This window comes from Lathamus discolor, chromosome 2 (genome assembly GCF_037157495.1).
Source record: "Lathamus discolor isolate bLatDis1 chromosome 2, bLatDis1.hap1, whole genome shotgun sequence".
Classification (NCBI taxonomy): Eukaryota; Metazoa; Chordata; class Aves; order Psittaciformes; family Psittacidae; genus Lathamus; species Lathamus discolor.
In genome coordinates, this window is record NC_088885.1 from 75,406,013 (window position 1) to 75,425,463 (window position 19,451).

The following is a 19,451-nucleotide window of genomic DNA, read 5'->3' on the forward strand; positions in this document are numbered from 1 at the left end:
GAAAAGCTAGACAAATTTGTCGCATTTAATGCAAAACAGTCTGCTACTCTTGAAATGTTGCACTCAACTCTGAACCCCACTAACTGAAAAATAGGTAAAGCCATGAAAACCCACAAACAATCTTGGCTCAAGTAAATTGTAAAGTGCATCTTCCTGGTTGCTCAACACAGCTGTGAGCTTCTGCTTTTGAGCTGTCTATAAACACTCCCACTCCTTGAATTATATAGCAAGCTCCTAAGAAAACTGCTGAAAGTGTACAAAAATTCTTCATTTACATAAGCAGATTTCATTCAAATCTCTCAGCTTTGTACCAATGAAGAAATGAGTCAACTCTATGATTTCCAGAACTGAGTGTGGTCAAATTTCTCAGAGAAGAACCACCTTTAGGTACACAACTACCTTCCTCCTGACTTGAAGCTTCTGAACTGTCCTCCTTGAAGTGTTCTGGTGCCTTAACCGTCTTCAAAGAGGGTTGTAAGTTACCTGCAGAGAATAAAGTTCATGTAGTAACTTTACGAATCTTGAGCAACTACACAATTTCTCAATGCCTGCACTAAACTGGAAGCTAGGGAAATGGAAGACTGAACTTACTGGTTTGCATGTGGCAATAATTTGAACATCATCTCCTTCAAAGCAGGCGATCTCCAGGAGTAAAGGCTCCATGGAGACACTTTTGTTTTTATTAAAGAGTGTGCAAAACAGTTTTAAAGCTGTGATGCAATTCCAAAAGGCTGGGATTGTGATTACAGTATTAGAAATATTTCTATATCCTGCACTTTAGATATTTTTTTCTTTTTTCGTTACAGCGGGAAATGGGAGAAGACCAATTCTAGTTACTAGAATTCTTCTGCAACAAGTTGCACTCCTCCATTATCAAATCATTCACTTGCAAAAAGCGAGTTAATTTGGGCTAAAGCCTTCTAGTGCCCTTAACACAGCATTCATGCACAATTTTTGCCTTTTAATGCCAGACAGGATGGAAAAAGAAGGGGCAATAATATTAACAGTTTTGTTGCAAAAATACCACTGCCATACCCTGAAAAAGGATTTAGTATAATAATTAATCTAACTCTAGGAGTCTACTCTTTCCTTCTGAAGAAGTTCCAAGTTAGTGCAGGTAAAAGCATCTGAAAGTTGTTGCTTAGGAACTTGAAATACTATTAGGAAGATCCTTCTGAATATCGTCTGCACTGAAGATACTAAGACCCCAGAAATCATGCTCTAATGAAGCCTGCAGAATCAAACAGGTACTCCAGCCTGAAAGTGTCTAAAATAACTGATGTTGTGAACCAGGAGGGAGCTAACTGATTTCCTCCTTAATGGAACCATGGCGGCATGATTACACTTACTGAAAATATTATTCAGTGTGAGATCCCAACTATTATTTAAGGTATAAATACCCTTCGCTAAACACAGAATGTGATTCCACATATCCTTTAGAAACAGCGAATATTTTTGTATTTCCGTGAAGAGGTATTTTTATCCCCAACTAAATAGCGACTGAAGTCGCTATTTAAGCCACAAGTGATTTGTTGCCAATTAATTCTGCACATCTGATTTGAGAACTATGATGAGATTTTTCTTAAAGATATGGTTCCTCCTCCTCCCCCTCTCCCAGCATAGTCACCACAGTCAAAATATGCCACCACAGGCTAACTTTCAATTGCAAGTATTAGCAGGAATCCTGGCATTCCAAACTGGAAACCAAGAAAAACACAGAGGCCACCAATAAAACACACCTCATGAGCAACTTAACTGTGATTTTGGCAATGAGCTGGATGAGAACTTTTATCTTTTTAGATTGGATATAAGGAGGAAATTCTTTCCTGTTAGGGTGGTGAGGCACTGGAATGGGCTGCCCAGGGAGGTTGTGAGTGCTCCATCCCTGGCGGTGTTCAAGGCCAGGTTGGATGAAGCCTTGTGTGGGACGGTTTAGTGTGAGGTGTCCCTGCCCATGGCAGGGGGTTGGAACTAGATGATCTTGAGGTCCTTTCCAACCCTAACTATTCTATGATTAGTACAGGTTCTGTTAGCCTGGAATGCATGACAGACAGGGTGAGGAACTTAATTGTTCAGCAGAGAGGACAAAAGACTCCAGTGAAGATGACTTAGGAAAAGTGATTGTGAGCTACCCCGGTGAAGTCACCCAGTCCCCCTTCTCAAAAGAAAAACTATGCTTAAATTCATCATACTGTTTGTCTTCGGTTGTTTTGTCAGGGCCCTGAACCACACCAACGGGCTTGGCAAACTCTTGCCCTGCCCTGCCAACAGCTTCACCTGCCTGTGCGAAAGATCCAATCTGATACAACGCAGTTTTGCAATTCTAGATGAGACTGCTGAGGAAAGAACTGGCAAAAGGCCCCATCTGGGGACTCCATCCTTTTGCTTGGGATCCACATGTGAGTTCACGTCCCTGCCTGAAGTGCACTGCAGCCATGCCTATGCCTGGACATGTACCTCGCTGATCCCATTCTTAACCCTGACCTATTGACTTGTACTTCTGTTTTGACCTCAGATCTGCCTCAGTTCTCTGGACTTGTCTGGTAATCATCAGACTCTCGTCCTGCCCCTGGTCCTAGTCTCCCACTCAGCAAGTTAAGCCCAGTGTTTTCTGTTTTATCCATCAGAGAGAACAGATCATCTTCTTTACATGATGACTTTTTGGTATTTGAACACTTAAGTCATCTTCCATTGGAGTCTTTCCTCCTCTCTGCTAAACAATTTAAGTTCCTCACCCTGTCTGTCATGTATTCTACATCTGAGAAGTTCCCATGTACTTTCATGTACCCAATTACTTATTATTATAAAAGTTAGCTCCTATTTATGATCGCATTATAATCTGCAAGACTTCCTGCAGAACTGACATTTGACCATTTTACCCTTCTGATCTACCTACCCTGCAGATATTTCTCTCCTGCATTAACCCAGTCAAGTCTATCGTGATGTAACCTGGCACTGGTTCTTTTCCAGACCATTTCAAATTATAATCACATACAACAATGTATTTGCTAGTCTTCCCCACCGAGAAGTAGTCTATAGACTAAAACATGCATACCCTGTGCAGTGTGCCTATTATTAACGTGAATCTGGACTTTGGAAACTTGTTCATCCCCATGCAGCCTTTTAAGTACAACAAAGTTGTGAGAATTTTCACAGCAGTAAATTCCAGCCAGTTTCACAACCATACTGGACATCATTAGCTTAACATTTTCAAGAAACCACCATGTAAGAATGTCTTCAGTGTTACTAAACAAAAAAAAGGCACAAAATGAACTACAGCTTCTACCCTAATCACAATGCCTCTATCTCAATATGGAAAGAATGCGTTTGTCACAATCACACACATCATTTCAAATTAAAGTCAGTCCTCATTCCATGATTTTCTTCCAAGCTCATATGAGCGGTCTGTTCGAAAACTCCCAACTTATTCAAATCCTTACTAATATCTTCTGTAACTTCTGAGGCAGTGGCCCCACAGTCAGTGCCTTAATTGTTATGGTATACAGCATGGACTGAAAGAAGGAAAGATTCAACAGAAACAAAGACCACATCCTAAGGCATCCATACAAAGAAGCTAAGCTTAGGTCACACAAACAATCTGTAATGTAATACACAAGTAGGTAAGTGGTCCACCAAAGAAATCTCTGCAATGCAGATGCTCTGAATTCTGCATTCTGAATGTTCTGAAATTCTACATTCAGTATGTTCTGAAATTAGGGCCATCCCATTATTTATGTAGCACGTACCCAAAACAAATCTTAGTTTAATATCAAGACAAATGCTTCATCTATGAGAGAAACCAAATACAAAACAGATGTGATAGTTTGGGTCAGCTGAAGCTTTTTGTTCCAAAGTTTAAGATTTTTTTTAAAAGGAAAAAGCCCCAAACTGTTGCAGAGATTCAATTCATAATAACCTATTTTAATAGCATGATGGTACAGAGGAGAAGAAAGAAATTAAAAAAACAGAAGTTGATGGTAGATGGCATGTTCCCACTGTCAGAAGTATCTGCTGAAGTGAGTATTCATTGGCAGAGAGTTCAAATACCACCAGTAGAATACAATGTAACATGAACACATAATTAATAATACTGTAATTAGGCACAACAGGAAGAATAGCTTTTTACAGACATTTTGTTATATAAAACAGTATTGGGATATTTCTTACTGTGAGTGTGCAAAGACTCTGATGAAATTGATTGGAAGAAGTTGTATACTCTCTGATTCTGCAGAAAAGCTTGCGATGTATTTGAAAATAGCTGCCTGAAATTTAAGTGAGAGTTTGTTAAACTGCAAGTAATATTCCGTAAGAATACAAAAAAATTTACTACAGTACCATTTGAGAGTCAAGTAGGCAGTTCTTAGGAAGTCCAAACACTTTGAATTGCATGTTTAGCATAAATGATGTTAAATGCTGCTTTTGAGCTTTGTTGTTCAGTGCTAGTGCACGGTGGGAGTACAGCTAGCATAAGAGATTGGTATGACTGATTTTCTTTAAATTTAAAAGGCTGTGTGCTTTTGAGCCATTCCAATTCAAATGTTTTAGCTACCAGTAACACTTCATCAAAGAAGAGTCTGGACTGAGTCAAAAAGCACTGGACCTTATAGTTGAAATTTTTTTTAAGCTAGTAACATACTGAATTTTTCAAAACCATGAATCTCTTCCTTAAATACACTTATTTGGTTAAATACAAAGATGAATTTACCTATAATGTCAGTATTAGAATTTCATAATTATCTCCAAGAGCAAACGGTGGGATTTTCAATATTGCTCTGCACTGGCCTGAGTCTGTTCCCAGACTTAGTACTCCCAGGTCATGACAAACTGTATCAGCTTCAGATGAGAAAATAGGCCAAGAATGAACGGTTTTTACATGCCACAGCAAGTTTTTAGTTACTGCTTTCCAGGAAGCACTACCCAGTTTTGGGTATTCACACAGAATTTCAGTATAGCCAGAACATAACTTACAAACTGTAATTCTAGTTCCATATTATAACATGGTTGTATATGTTCAAAGGCTACCCTCAAACTGAATCTCTTGGGTTTGTAATTACTGTGCAGTAAGGCTTCACAGCCTTTCTGTATTTCAACACATCCTTTTCAGTAAATCTCTATTAAACAAGTTTGTCCATTTAAGAACAGAATGTTTATTAGCCAAAACTGTTTGCACAGATTTAGTTTTTGGCTGGACAATCAAGCCAATAAAGACAGACAAATATTACTGATTAAAACAAAACTGAGAAGTGGAAGGTTGAGGCACACAGTGGTTCCGTATCTTTTTTAGCTAAGCTATTAAGACAAAGCCCAAAGGTCTGATATGCTTGGACTCACAGTACATTCTGAGCAGGAGCTTGAAAAGCAGTGCCTGTTACTTCAGCAAGTACCCTAACTCAAGAGATGCTGCCTAATCTGATGAATAATTTATTTTGAGTAAGGTTCAACAGCCCTGACAGAAAAGAATATACGTAGACATCTGTAGTGAGAAAAGAATAGGGAGGCACACCCAAATTCAGCTTGCTGTTCTGAGTTACAGGGTTTGACCTACAAGTCCCACATGCAGCAAGTACTCTCACCACCAAATAGTAGATTATGAGGTACAGGCTATTTTCTTACAATTGTGTGAGCTACATTTTATTTTATACGTGCACTCCACTATTTATTCTTTTCAAATTCTGTTCTCTCACTCTATCCTGTCATAAAATTAGAACATACAGGCTCTGAGTTTTCATAACTGTATGAGTACTTCTAAAGAAGTAACCCATTATGCTTTAGTAAGTCTCAAAGACAAAAAAAAGAGTCAGGAGTATATATTTCATCACTGCCTTCCCATTTTCTTCACAAACTGTATTTAGGCAGCAGAACTGCCACTGTCCCTAAAAGTCAAGCTTGACTTCAATCACATTTCAGGTGATACATTCAGGTTATTTTCTAAAATACTTACCTGATTATGGGCTCAAGATCAGCATGCCTTCGTTCTTCCCTCTTCTGAAACCCCTGATTTAGTGCTCTTAAAATAGTCTTGTCAAATGCTTCAGAAGATGGTTCCTTTGGGAGCTGAGAAAAAGGTTATTGTGAAAAATGAGCAGTTGGCATTTTAAATCTGTATTTGATCACCATCAGTTTTTGTACCTTTTGGCATCAACAAGAAACTCTGTTGTTCCAGTTTGAGTAAGGTAATTTACAGACCAAAGGTACAACAAATCATCATAATTTAGTTTTGCTAAAGAAACACTTTGCTGTAAATCCTCACATCAAACCCAGCTGTTAAGACGGCTTAAACCTCTATCTGAGAGCTACATTCAGAAATATACCAAAAATATGTCTTTTTCCAGAGTAATTTACTGCCTATTTTGATATCTTTCTTTGAATCTTTCACACACAGAAAGTAAGTCTGAAAATAACATTAAAAATTACCCCAGAGGACCAAATGCATTGTACTCACTATCATTACTTAGCAAGATTAAATGATTTTCAAGAAACAGGAGTAGAAAGGAAACTTTTTTAGTTTTATAATACACTAGACTTTGGTGGGCAACATGGAAATTAATCAATAGCAAGTCCTTCTCCAGTTGCTATTAATACTGAAGCTTCTTACAAAAATTCATTGTGTTTCCAATGCACTATTACAAAGTGAGATCTTCCAGTGTTCTAGTTCAGAAGGCAAACTTCTTGCTACTAAAAAGCATGTCTATTTCAAATGAAAAATATTCCCTACAACAAAAATTTTTCATATTCACAACTTCAGAATAATGCCTTTAAGTGCATTAAAGCTGATCAAATGCATTAGCACATATATTTGTAAGTCTTTTAATTTGGGGGCAATTAAAAGTAAACTGTCATAGCAAAAATGCTTTTTCCTAAAGTTAAAAGCTATTGCTAGTCTGGTTAACATCCGCCATCAGTCATGATCAACAGCACGAAATGATTTACACTGGAGCAGCATGTTCCTCTTGCATATCTGGAATACACCCAACCCAGAGTGCCAGCTGGATATTACATCCTGCAAGTGGTACAACAGCAAAACACGAAGTAATTCTTTCACTGAATGAAGTGCTACTAATGGAGACACACTATGTCTAATGTAGATAATTGCTTGGTAACATACATAAAAGGAACCTCTGGAATGCAGACAGACAGGTGCTGTTAGTGTTAGATCAGTACAGTGCTATAGCACCTGAAGAATATTAGATATAAAAGCAGAGAGAAATGCTGAAAGCAGCTATTCTTAACTGGCTCCTTTGGCTTTAGTAAGTTTTAATTGAGGAACTTTGACTGAAGAATTAGTCTGTATTAACCAAAAGGTACCAAAAAGCTCCTGCAGAAGTGTGGGAATAAGCAAGCTTCCTGTCCTGGTGTTGTGTGTTTAAACTCGCCTCCAGAAACAGTCACAACTTTTATGCTTTAAAACTTTAATTAAAAAGAATTCAATTCCTTCTGTAGTTACAGATTTAGTTATACAAACCCAAGATTAGGTGCTTAACTTATCTTAAGTTCAGGTAATGAGATAGCCTTGTTACTGACAAGCTTATTAGTCCCTTCACATGTGTGGGTAACGGCCTTCATGCAAAGAACTTTTTATATTTATCACCTAAGAGAAGGTGTTCTTTAAATATAAAGCATCCAAGTTATCCCATTTATTACCTTAGTTTTTCCCCCTGATGCTCCTATCCTGAAGCAATTTTTACAGTTACACCACTCCTATCACCTGCAACCTTGGAATTTCCTAGCAAGTATTTTGATCGTTCTTTTCTGTCCCTAGAAAATTGTGCACAGTAACTTATTTAACAGTAAATAAATTTATTTAACAATTCTCTCTCTCTTCTCTACCTATGGCTATCAAGCCAACACAAACCAAACACATTTTCTAGCTGTGCACATTCTCCACAGAACACCTCAGCAAGCTCACAGTAGCCTGTGGCCATCCTCCTCTTATCCTAGCATCTTCCCTGCTGGAGCAGTCAAGCCAGCACATGGAACACTTCACATCTGAAGAACTGACATCGGTCACACTGGACAGCTCTGCAATATGTCGTACCCTGTCTGTTTTCCTGGCTCCCCTTCCTCCCGGCAGCAAGGAGGTACTAGAGAGTCCATTTCAGAAACTGGTGTTCCTCTTCACTTTGTATGTAGGAGAACCAGAGGCATGCAGTTCAACACTCATCTCAGAGCTGCATGGGATCCCGTATGACAGTCCTGCATTTAATGTTCTCTTCAGGAGCAGATGCAGGTATTCTGTGTTCTGGGACACCCCATCTGCAACCTGACATAATTCAGATCCTTACAAATCAAGCTCTGGAATCTCTCCAAACTAGATATTTCAAGCAGATTAAAGCAGTAGTGAATGCTCACTGCTTCATTTCTACAACACTGGAAAATATAATGCTGATAACTGAAAAAGTGAACAAGACAATGACCTTTGTACAGTAAATGGCTTTCCACTTGCAATTATCACAGCAGTTGAGAACACCAGATGCTATCAAAACACCCAAACCAGATCTTTCATTAGTGCCCTGAGCAGTGAGGATTTTAAATACAGAATTTCCCAGAATAGGTGGAACTGAAAATATTAGACACTGGCAATGAAACACACAGTTTGAGGTCATCACACTAACAAGGCCTACATGTGGCCTAAACACACACATACATTCCCTGTTTGAGATGAGGGGAGAGAAACTTGAAGAACTTTTACCTTTTTTTTTTTCCAACACACATACAGGCACAAATAGGTGCTACATTTGCCTCAAATGTAACTTCCTGCGACAGTGAATATGTCTGCCTTTGTTCTACTGAAGAACACAACAGTAAAATTTAGAACTATTATGCTTATGGTTCTGCCTCATTAATTCAAAACAACTAAATGGTACTCTTTGAGGTCATTCTAACAGCGACACCAGTAAGTAAACAAGCAGTGCTTGTACTTGTACATTAACTCTGCAGGGAATATTAAAAACTCATCTGGTAGTTTTACGGTAATTCAATTAAAACTATGTGAGCAATTTCAGATGAGACAAACTATCTCTTCCTGGGAAACTCCCCAAACACTCTGCTGAGTTTCTTCATCTGTCAAGCTGCTCCACCACACAATATACGTGATTTAAATAGTTAATACAATTCTAAAGTACAAAAATCTGGTAACATGCCTTTGTTCCTGTAATTACATCCTAAATATCACAGCTCTCTTAGACTACTTCTGAAGTTATAAACCTGATGTGTAAACACTACTTTTATATTTCAATACATACTTTTAGCAGGAATTCCTGAAGCTCCTGATGTGTTTTTGTTACACACGTTACCGACAGATCAGACCAGGTTACCTAGCAAGCAAGGAAAAGACAATGAAGGAAATTTCTTTTTCCAAATATCATACCAGCTAGATCTTAACATTTCCATAAATCTGATGATCTCAGTATAAGAGTTAACACTTGCGGTTAAGTAGATACCAGGCAAAACAGGGATAATCGTGTGCTTTTTCAAAGACATATACTAATTTTGAGGGTACATTTTAACGATCACCTTCACGTTATCTGTGGCTAAAGGGAGTATGAACAAATTCAGAAGAATGCAATGAAGTCCCTGAAGATTACTGACTTTGTGACTCAGAATGAAGCCAGGCAGAAGGCTCTGTAATTACGGGACTTGTATGATCAGACATCATTAACTGCAAAAACCAGGTACGAGAGAAAAGCAATTGTAGGTCAGATATACTGGACTGTGCTCTTGCTGCCATTATCAGGAGTAAAAAGAAAAAAGAGGAAAAAAAAATCTCAGTTTCTCTTGTCTATAAAATTATTTTATCTGCCTCAGGCTTGAATCTTACATGGTCATATAGAAGTTGTTGAAAGGTACAATTAAGTATTGCAAGTTACCGAAGAAGTTATTCAAGAATCAGATGGCGTTTTGGTATAAGCTTGTATAAAATTTCAGTAGCTTATTGTTCTGACACAACATGCAAGTAGTGAACCAGCACCTTCACATGCATATTTTGAGAAAAAATAAGTAAGCTTGGTTAGATGGGTGCTGTCTGGCTTTAAGCCCACTTTTGGGCTTAAGATTCCCATTACATGCATGGGAAGATTCTGTGTGATGGGAGGGGATATGGCAATTATAAACATTAATTTACTCCTAAGACTTGACAGAATAATGTCAACCACCAACTGCCTTCAACTTAGTCCTCAGAAATACCAGCTACTCTTGGTGCCCTCAGTTGGAAAGCCATGACTGTAATTGCTGTTATACCTTAAAAAAGCAGTGTCGGGGCAAGCACAAAATGATCTGCAGTGAGGAGCACAGTATATACCTGCACAGATGAGGAGAGGAAACTCTTTCCTCAAAGAACTGAGGTGAAGGAGTTTCAAGTTTACTCAAATACTTCCCAGAATATCTCCACATTCCCCCTTTAATAAAGAAATTCAAAACCACTGTCAAATCTATGTGCTGAATTTCCAAAACTGTTTCGTGACTTTAAATGTTAAGAATTCATATGAGCATTCTGTACAAACCTCTCCTACCTACTGTTGCATTTTACCTAGTACTCAGCTCACAGACTATTGGGACAAGGTTGAAATACTTGGGCAAGTTAACCTTTAAGCCTTTGGCAGCTACATATTTCACATTATTGTCCTCAGCGAGAAAGTAGAGTGCAGAAGTTTTTGCAAATTTCACCTTCAGGCACTATCAACAACAAAGTGTCTGTTGCCACTACAAAATCAGAAGTAGTATACGTGTCAATTTAACACTCTTTTTAAGCTTCTAGTAATACCAGAAAAGACAAAACTTTAAATTTACCTCCACTTAGACAAAACACTAGCAAACTTTGGGATGAATACATCAGTTTTCTGCTCAAAATGGCTTTCTTTTTTAAGTCTGCCTCTTCAAAGAGCTCCCACGACCCATGTCGAATGACCAGTTATAATGCTTGATCTAAAACATTCTTTTGTTGAGGGAAAAAAGGTAGAATTTAACTCTGTTCAAATCTGGTATACTACCACACTCACATATACTGGCCAAATGACTCATAAAGTTAGTCAGTCCTTGCTAAGAAAATTACTACTTTGATTCAATTAGAACATCACCACCAAAGGCCTTAGCAGCTATTATTTAACACCTACAGCCTTTAATAGCAGACCTCAATACTGAAAGCTTACTACTTCCCAAGTAGTAAGAAGCGGTGTTTCAGTTTTAAAATTCACTCACATAATTGCTTTGGATGCTGCCTCTGGCTATTACAATACATGAAGACTATACTAGGCAGGCCTTCAAGTTTGTTGACATTTTTTTAGCTTGTTTTCACCTTAACAAACTAACCAACCCCCAGTTTTGTACAACACAGGAGCCATCCTCTTACGGTAAACACTGATGAAGGAGATCTAAGATGACCATATGGCTCCAAGCAATATATAGCTGCAGACGCAAGAACTTCATTCCTATGCCACTTGAGCAAACAATTAAGATAGTTTTAGAATTCTTTGTTAATTATTGGATAATTCCAAGAATCTCTGGAGACTAGCTTAAATCAAAATTGCCTTTTAAGCAGGTATTTGGAACAAGCTGTATATATCTACAATACACAGATATCACTAAGATAATTACTTCAATATTCTGGATGTTATTTGCTTACTTTAAATGTGTACTCCAAATGTTTGTCAGCCCTTTTCCTTGGTACTCCTTTCAGGGTTATCTTCTCAATGTGAACAGCTGAAAGAAAAACATCTTATTGTACATGCAAAAATTACAGTTAAAAAAATGTATCTACTTCCCTAGCTGCTCTTGAGAATCACTAATGCTATTTACTGAGTCACAGAACCCCACTCTTTTTCAGATGCTATTTTTCTATAACAAACTGCAGGGGGCAGGTGAAGTCTTGTTCTCTATAAAGTATTTTCCTGGCCTGACTAAAAAACCTCACTGCAGATAACGGAAATCTGTACGTTACCTAAGAACTTACTTAGCCAAAAGGTCACAAAAATACAAGAATGTAACCACTGTAAGTGAAAAGACGATAAAAGAAAGTAAAAAAGCACTGATAAAAGCTTCCACATCCACATTTCTGAAATATTTAGTAGTAATGAGAGCAAACTGAGGCAGAAGAGCCACATTTCTGAAAGGCACTGAGGTGGAAGGAAATGCTTGGGAAAGGCCTGAAGGAAACAGAAACGAGAGTTAGCAACCAGAATATGAAGAGGAGAAGCAAAAGGCTACTACAGTTATACTGCAAAGAGTATCATTAAGTTGAACTGAAAAGGAAGAAAGGTACTTTAACATACTTGCTACTTTAACATTTCCTGCCCATAATTCTACCATATTCAGGAACGGGCAAGTTCCAGCTGTGACGTGGCAAGCAGCAGCACTCTAAGGCTTTCAGGGCCTGGAGATTTTCTTGAGGGCACGTAACATTGTTCAGGTAATACCCCACATAAAAATTCTCATGTAGCCAAGATGGGCTTTTCCCTTTTCCTGCTATGCTGGCCTAAGAATTCAACAGAATTTTATTCCTTTACAAGCACATCTTTACATGTAAAAAAAAAAATTATTTAAAGGATGGTTTGACCAGCCCTACACCATCAATGCTTCCTTTCCATGTCTTTGAAACTACTTCTTTTTTTGGGGAGGGTGGGATGACAATGCTGTTGCCAGCTAATGTTTCCCTTTCAATTTTTAACTGTATGTTTACATGGAAACTACTCAGAACAACAATAACAAAAAATTAAAAATCAACCTCCTAAAGTATGTGTTACAAAGTTTATTATTGGAGATTACCTAATTACCATATCATCTAACTTAAACATCTTCAACCAGTTTTTTTGAAGTTACCATTAAAGCATCATCCTCATCAAACATGCCATTTCTAAGAGAAGCAAGTATTGGCAATTTCCTGAAAGGAATAATAAGCCAGCGTATAAACCTAATGATATTGCTCCAGCTCCCAGCTCTTTCAGTAGAAAGACTGACAAATACTGAGTATGCTGGTGTACACTGGTTGTGACCCTCTGCTTGGGAGTCAGAGCACTAGAAGATCAGTTCATTTTTATCAGCTAATGAAGATTACTATGATTATATGATGAATTATTACAAAGCAGACATCTGAGATCAGCTAAGAATGCAAGACAATAACATACACCAATATACCATGAAAAGCTGAATGATCAGTGATCTTAATTTTTACCTGCCTGGTAAAGCGCTGTTAGGAAAGGACTATGGCATAACATGAGTTGTGGTAAAGTTTCCTGATGGCCAATGTTAAAATTGATACTATCAACTCAGTTGATATTTGTAAGTTAATTAAAAAGTTGATTCCCATGGCTGGAACTAATAGTGGTTTAAGCTGTATTTCACTACATGTATACATTTAACATACATAATTATGGAAACCAGCACCGTTAACATTCAAAGACAAACTTCTTTTCTAATGAGTGTGTGTTTATTTTAAACCATTCAATGTTTTCAATGCTAAATGTACTTGTTCTCAAGTATAAATTTTATTACACATGGTAGTACCTTCAGCTTCCTTCACTTTTTGTTGCTGCTGCATGCTTTGTCATAGTGATACAAGAGGTAATTAAGTGTTGCTACTGCACAGTTCCACAGTTTCAACAGACAGCTTTAAAATTGTTTCCACCATCACATTTTAAATATTCTAAATGGCTACACTGAGAAGAAATGTTGGAGTATACAAGCCAGTGAGGCATGTTATACCTCTACATCTATCTTGGACACAACACATGCATTCAGGAAGATTAAGTCAAGCGTGTATGCATGACACTGCTTTCGCTGTAAGTATAAGTCAATATGTCTAAAACTCATATTCATGATAGCTGGAAATAAAACCCCTATTTTATTATCAGTGCTATTTCTAACCCAGTAAAGGAGACTTCTGTAGCAGGGGCTACATGTATATATACATGTATATTGAATACCACACAATTATTCTGATCCTTCACTGTAGTTTCTAACTATGATAATGCAAAAGCCGAGTAATACTTAACTTCTTTGCTAGATTCAATAATTCAACTTTTCTGTCCTTCCCTTACTTAATTCAAGAGCACTGCTGAAGAGAGTTTCTAATTTGTGAGTACACTTTGAACTCTCTAAAAGGATTTGAAACAGGTTTGGTTTATGCCATCCGCCACAACCTCCTTCTGCATTGCTTTTGGGCTTGGTTTTTCATTTTGGGGGTTTGTTTTTTTGTTTTTTTTCTCTAGGAATTAAAACTCAAATTGCCTGCCTTCAAAGTGTAATTAAATCTCCACAGTACAGACAAAGAACATGTATGAAGAAAAAAGGAATAGCAATAGCTTTCCCAGGTTGCCAGCTCTTCACTATCTGTAGGATAGCATAAACTAATTTTGAGAAGTGATTTGCTAATCTTGTTGGAGAATAAAGGGAAGGAATAAATCTGTTTTCAATAATGCTTATTTCTTCAAAGAGAAAAAACTGTGCTGGCAATTGCACAGAAGAGTTCTGTTTACTCTCTGAAGCCTTGTTCTCATGCTCACTAACATAGCCAAAAGACAACTGACTTCTATGGAAAGCCTCTCACTTCTCCAAACTACCACTACTACAGAATCTCCCAATGTGTGTTTTTTTTTATTTTTGGGGGGTTTTAATACTAATCAAATAAAACCGAATCAAGTGGCAAAAGCTTTCCGCATTTTCACAGTATCCTCATGTTAAGTTTTGGTTAAAAATATCTAAACACCGTTAATAAAATTGAATTAAAATTTTCTTGGTTTCTCACAAACCCCACTTCATTTTTTTTAGGAGGAAGCCCATCTGCAACCCATTTTCATGCATGCAGTCACTAGTGGTTAGCAGCAAACAGGAATGACAACTTACTATAATAAAGAAAAGACCAAGTAGGCAGCAGAGCAGCTATTATACTTCCCAATCACTGCAGTTTCTCATTCAAATGAACAGCAAGACAGATGCAAGATTTCTACAACTACCAGGACAGTTTAACATTAAAGAACCCTTTCGAAAGAAATCTCAAATATACCTTCTCGCTGAGGTCTATGAGAAGCCATTGGCAGTCCATCGTGAGGTGCCGTGGTTCGTTCTAGCAAACTGGTCTCATTACTTGACATGCACTCACTATGCGAAAAGTCATTCTAAATTAAGAAGGGGAAAAAAAAAGTCTTATTAGGAATGCATTATCAAAGGTTGCATTAAACAGTAGAAATTACAAAAAAAATGGTTCCTTATTTGGTATTCTGCAGGAGAAAAAAATGAAGTTCTTTAGAGTGGCAAAGAGGTGGTCATTAGCCATTTCAGTTCTTACTTTTTAAATTTATTTATTAAAAGTCAGCTATAACGTCCAGTGTTTCACTGACCTTATTTTAAAAACAGAACAGAGTGAAGAACAAATCATGTGCCTTTAGGGTTCCTCAAGCTGGACAATACCATCAGCTCAGAACTTCATTACTAATTTACAGTTAGTATGACCTCTGTCAATTACTAACCTGTGAAGTCATCTACTTGTTTACACTCTAAACATATTCTCCTCAATTATATTTATGCACCGGATCTTCAGCCTGACAACTTTAATATATAGGAAATCAGGACATATGGTCCTAACAGCTAAATCCATGCATTACCTTACTAACTAAACATTTGGAATGCAACCAGTTGCCATCAACATCCGCTCTTCCATGGGGAAAAGGACAGACTGAAAACTCATCTCCCCCCACATTTGTATGCAGACTTCAAAATCATATGCCAAGAATTATTACTGTTTCAAGACAGCGCATAAGGAGGGACAGAACAAGAAAACATGTACGACAGATAAGAGAAAAAAGAATAAACTAGGCTAACAATGATAAACTGGAGGAAAGTATTAGATGAGCATGGGCTTCAAGTGTCTTTTTGAGAGTAACAAAAGTCTGTATGATTTTCCCCAGCTTAAGATAAAAAACGTATCAATTTACATGTTCTTCAATGATCAAGTCTTGTCAAAAACCAAACCGACCAACCAAGCTAGAATTCAAAAATGTTTTAAAATGTCCAATGCAACCATGTTTTGCCAGACATGTAGACTTCAGATGCAACTGGGTTTGCCAGCTGACCAGTACAATTCCCATTTCAAGAGAATGACAGATTGCCTTTAAAGATGTATCCACAGAGAACTAGGAAACGCTGGAAGTTGCTAGTGAGTCTATTTTAAGTGAAGCACCTCTATTTATCTGTAACAAGGAGCATATCATCTGAGCTTAGCAAGTACCTAAACACTATCAATATGTAAATACAGTACCAATGATAGCAGCAGTGGCAGCAACACAGAGGGGGAGAGAAGGTGGTTTTCTGTTTAACACCACAAATGCTGGAAGCACTGGAAGCTAAAACAGAGGTAGGTTTCTTAGGAAAGCTTTCACAAGAAGCAAGTTAAACAGATGACATTTAATGCATCACAAATATTTAGCAACTGGTCTGCAGAAAACTAGAAGCTCAATAAATAGCTATCTTATTACTAGCTCTATACAACAAATAAAACACCTGGGAGAAATTAATACTTTTTGGAGTAGATGTGTACTGAAAGTTCAAAGTCTGTTCTTCTCATTTAGGATGAAGAACATGACTCCACTGAAAGACGTTCACCAAAGATGGATAGAGGAAAAATACAAATCTTGAAAGAGTTCTCTCATTTTTAAATAGAGGAAGCTTAAGATTTTGGAAGTAAGTCCCAGAATACATGTGGGGTTTGTTTATAAAGGGCTTGTGCAACATAATGAGACAACCCAGCAGCCAAGACTAGTTATGTTGTTTGGCACAGAAGTCCCTAAGACTGTCACGAGGCACACTAGAATAAGGAAGCACAGAGGTGTCAGAAGACATTGGAATCCCCTTGCAGTTTGAGAGTTCTTCAATGAACTTCTTCAGATTTGACAGACGTACCAGCTAAAGCTGGCTTCATCATAGTAAACCAGCTTTTTATAATCTATAGTGACATAGTTTAGTGCTGGTCTCGGCAGTCCTGAGGTAATGGTTGGATTTGATGATCTTAAAGGTCTTTTCCAACCTAGTTGATTTTATGATTCTATAGTGTTGGTACAACTGTGACAACTCCTAACAAAACATGAAACTCATTTAGGACCCAATAAGTACAGAGGCATCAAGTCTGCCCTTGGCATCCTGTTAATTTCATCAGTCACATCAACAGCAGTACACACCTAGCAAGTGACTATCTGTGCGCCTTTAGATCACACTGCAGTGGGCTGAGGAACTGAATGATGTTTTACCTGTTTCATCTAAATCAGTGTATGGTTTGTATCCTACCTGTCAGTAATTTCAGGTTTCAAAACAATCAGATTTAAAATATAGAGAATGCTTTATTTCCTCATGATAAAACTCACACCAGTCCCTAGCCACCCAGTAAACAACTTCAGCAAACTTTTCGAAACAGTATTTCATGCTTCAAACATCTAATAAACTATGAGCACAATGTTAGACACAGAATAAAAAGGGAACATAGCTGTGTATCAGTGAGGCTGCATTTTAACAGCTTTAGCACACTTCCAAGTTTAGGTTAATAAACAAAATAAAAATACCCACAAGCATGCTCTGGAGAGCACTTTCAGATCTCCTCAGAACTCCCACTGATACTGTTGTGTCAGACGTTTCACAGTAACTGTGGACATAACCAAACCCAAGTACTTCACTTTTCAAGTGTTAACTCCTGGTCATGCATTATTCACAAAACTGTTGGCATTTAAGCATTAAAAATACCCTGTTAAAACTGTGACTCATTTAAGACTGTCCATAAAAAGCACTACTACTGTGATTAACTGGCTGTGCCCAAACTGCATAAACTAACAAGTTTAGCATGTATTTTGGTATGAGTGAATGTCCTCCTGACATGAAATCAAAAACCGAACCAAGATTTCTAGCAAAGATCAATGCCAATTCTTTGGCAGACGTAAGGTCTTCCTTATAAACTACAGATACGCACTCTGTCAAAAGCACTTTTGTATCTTCCTTTCACAGTGAATGCAGAAGACAACAGACATTTGGATTAACTCTGACAGAAGCTCTCAAACTATTCAATTTCTTTTACGTTTCTAAGATGCCTTTTTCTGCCTCTGAAATCATCAGCATAAGTGCTGAAGGCAATGCTTCATTCATTTTAAGGAACAAGCTGAGACTTCCACCTAATCAAATACTCTTTTTTTTAAAATGAACAAATGGCTCTAAACCCAACAGAATGTAAAGTCAGACCTCCTTTTGCATTCAGTCAGGCTATTTGTTTTGAATAATGGAAAAATAAATTACAGTCTATTCTAATAAATAAATGCTAGTTAAGAAGTCAAAGAAATTGTAAGCGGTTTTTAAGAAGAAAGGTGTGGAAATGAGATTTATTTCAAAGAGGTACTGTGCTCAGCTCATGTCAAAGCAGCATTAAATATTTCTCTACACCTCCTAATACCAGAAAACCACTTTTCACCTAGCATATATATCATCTTTGTAACAGTGTTCCAATATTTTTGCAGACAATTCCTCTAGAATGGTTACTTTTGGCAGCATTCTATACCGGGTGAAATACATCCATATTTGAAGGCTCCCTCGAAATTGCAAAATATTACAAGGTTCAGACCTGTATTTAAAAAAGTCCTGATATCAATGATTTTATAAATCATTGTATCTGTAAAGGTCAAAATTTACTCACTTGAAAAATGCTTCACCTAGAAGGTTAAACCTGTAATATGTACTGTGTGCACTCTGTGAATGACAGCTTTCACAATACCAGCTGAACACAGGAGGAGTCAGTAGCGTAATCCAGGGCAGTCATTGCTTTACCTTACAGCCTGCAAGGGCTGCTTCTGTGCCAGCTCCAGATCCTATCTTAAGCTGCATTACAACTCTTCACATTTGGTGTTAGCTACTGTGACAGTCCTACATCAAACACTCCCAAGTAACAAAAATACAAGTGGCACTGTCAAAGCAGACAACTCCAGCACATGTGACTGGAAAGTCTAGGCAGCCCGGAGGTCCGATGAATATTAAGGAATGACACTGCAGGTTGCTACCTGTGCCAGTTGCGCTGCAAAAACGAGTCCTTTAAAACTGGGGATGGTGACAAGGTGCTCTTGTTGATGGTCATGCTGTATAGGGCTAAAGGTGCTAATCATTTCCTGTCAATGTATAAAATGTATTCACACAACACATGCAAGTGTAAAGTTAATTCTCGCATAAGCTTTTGCCACTGTAAAGCTTTCACATGCAAGGATTCACTGCAGCTCACAGCGCTCCTTCTAATGATTAAAATACAGTGAAGCAAGAAATGTGGGTGGCCCCAAACCAGTTGCCAGATAATTATCTAATCACATAGATCTTTGTGACAGGCTAGAGGATTAACTATGTTTGTCCTTGAAAGTGAAACAAAGCCAAGAGAGCACTCTAAAAATTGTCTGTTCTCTCAGCTTAGACAAGAGTTTTGTATCCAAGACTTCTTTCCTCATATGGTT

At 37.7% G+C, this 19,451-nt stretch overlaps 1 protein-coding gene across 5 annotated transcripts in view; it reads right to left on the reverse strand.

Moving 5' to 3' along the window:
- ZCCHC2 (zinc finger CCHC-type containing 2) overlaps positions 1 to 19,451 on the reverse strand; it is a 45,154-nt gene that overhangs the window by 14,938 nt on the left and 10,765 nt on the right. For 3 of the 5 annotated variants that reach the window (XM_065667511.1, XM_065667512.1, XM_065667510.1), the window contains exons 2-7: positions 14,993 to 15,104; positions 11,618 to 11,694; positions 9,243 to 9,314; positions 5,942 to 6,054; positions 4,168 to 4,262; positions 400 to 483 (exon numbers count right to left, since the gene is read on the reverse strand). In XM_065667511.1, coding sequence (XP_065523583.1) covers positions 400 to 483; positions 4,168 to 4,262; positions 5,942 to 6,054; positions 9,243 to 9,314; positions 11,618 to 11,694; positions 14,993 to 15,104 — 553 coding nt within the window. The remainder of the gene's footprint in view (positions 1 to 399; positions 484 to 4,167; positions 4,263 to 5,941; positions 6,055 to 9,242; positions 9,315 to 11,617; positions 11,695 to 14,992; positions 15,105 to 19,451) is intronic. The other 2 variants (XM_065667516.1, XM_065667515.1) reach the window with 1 other exon arrangement.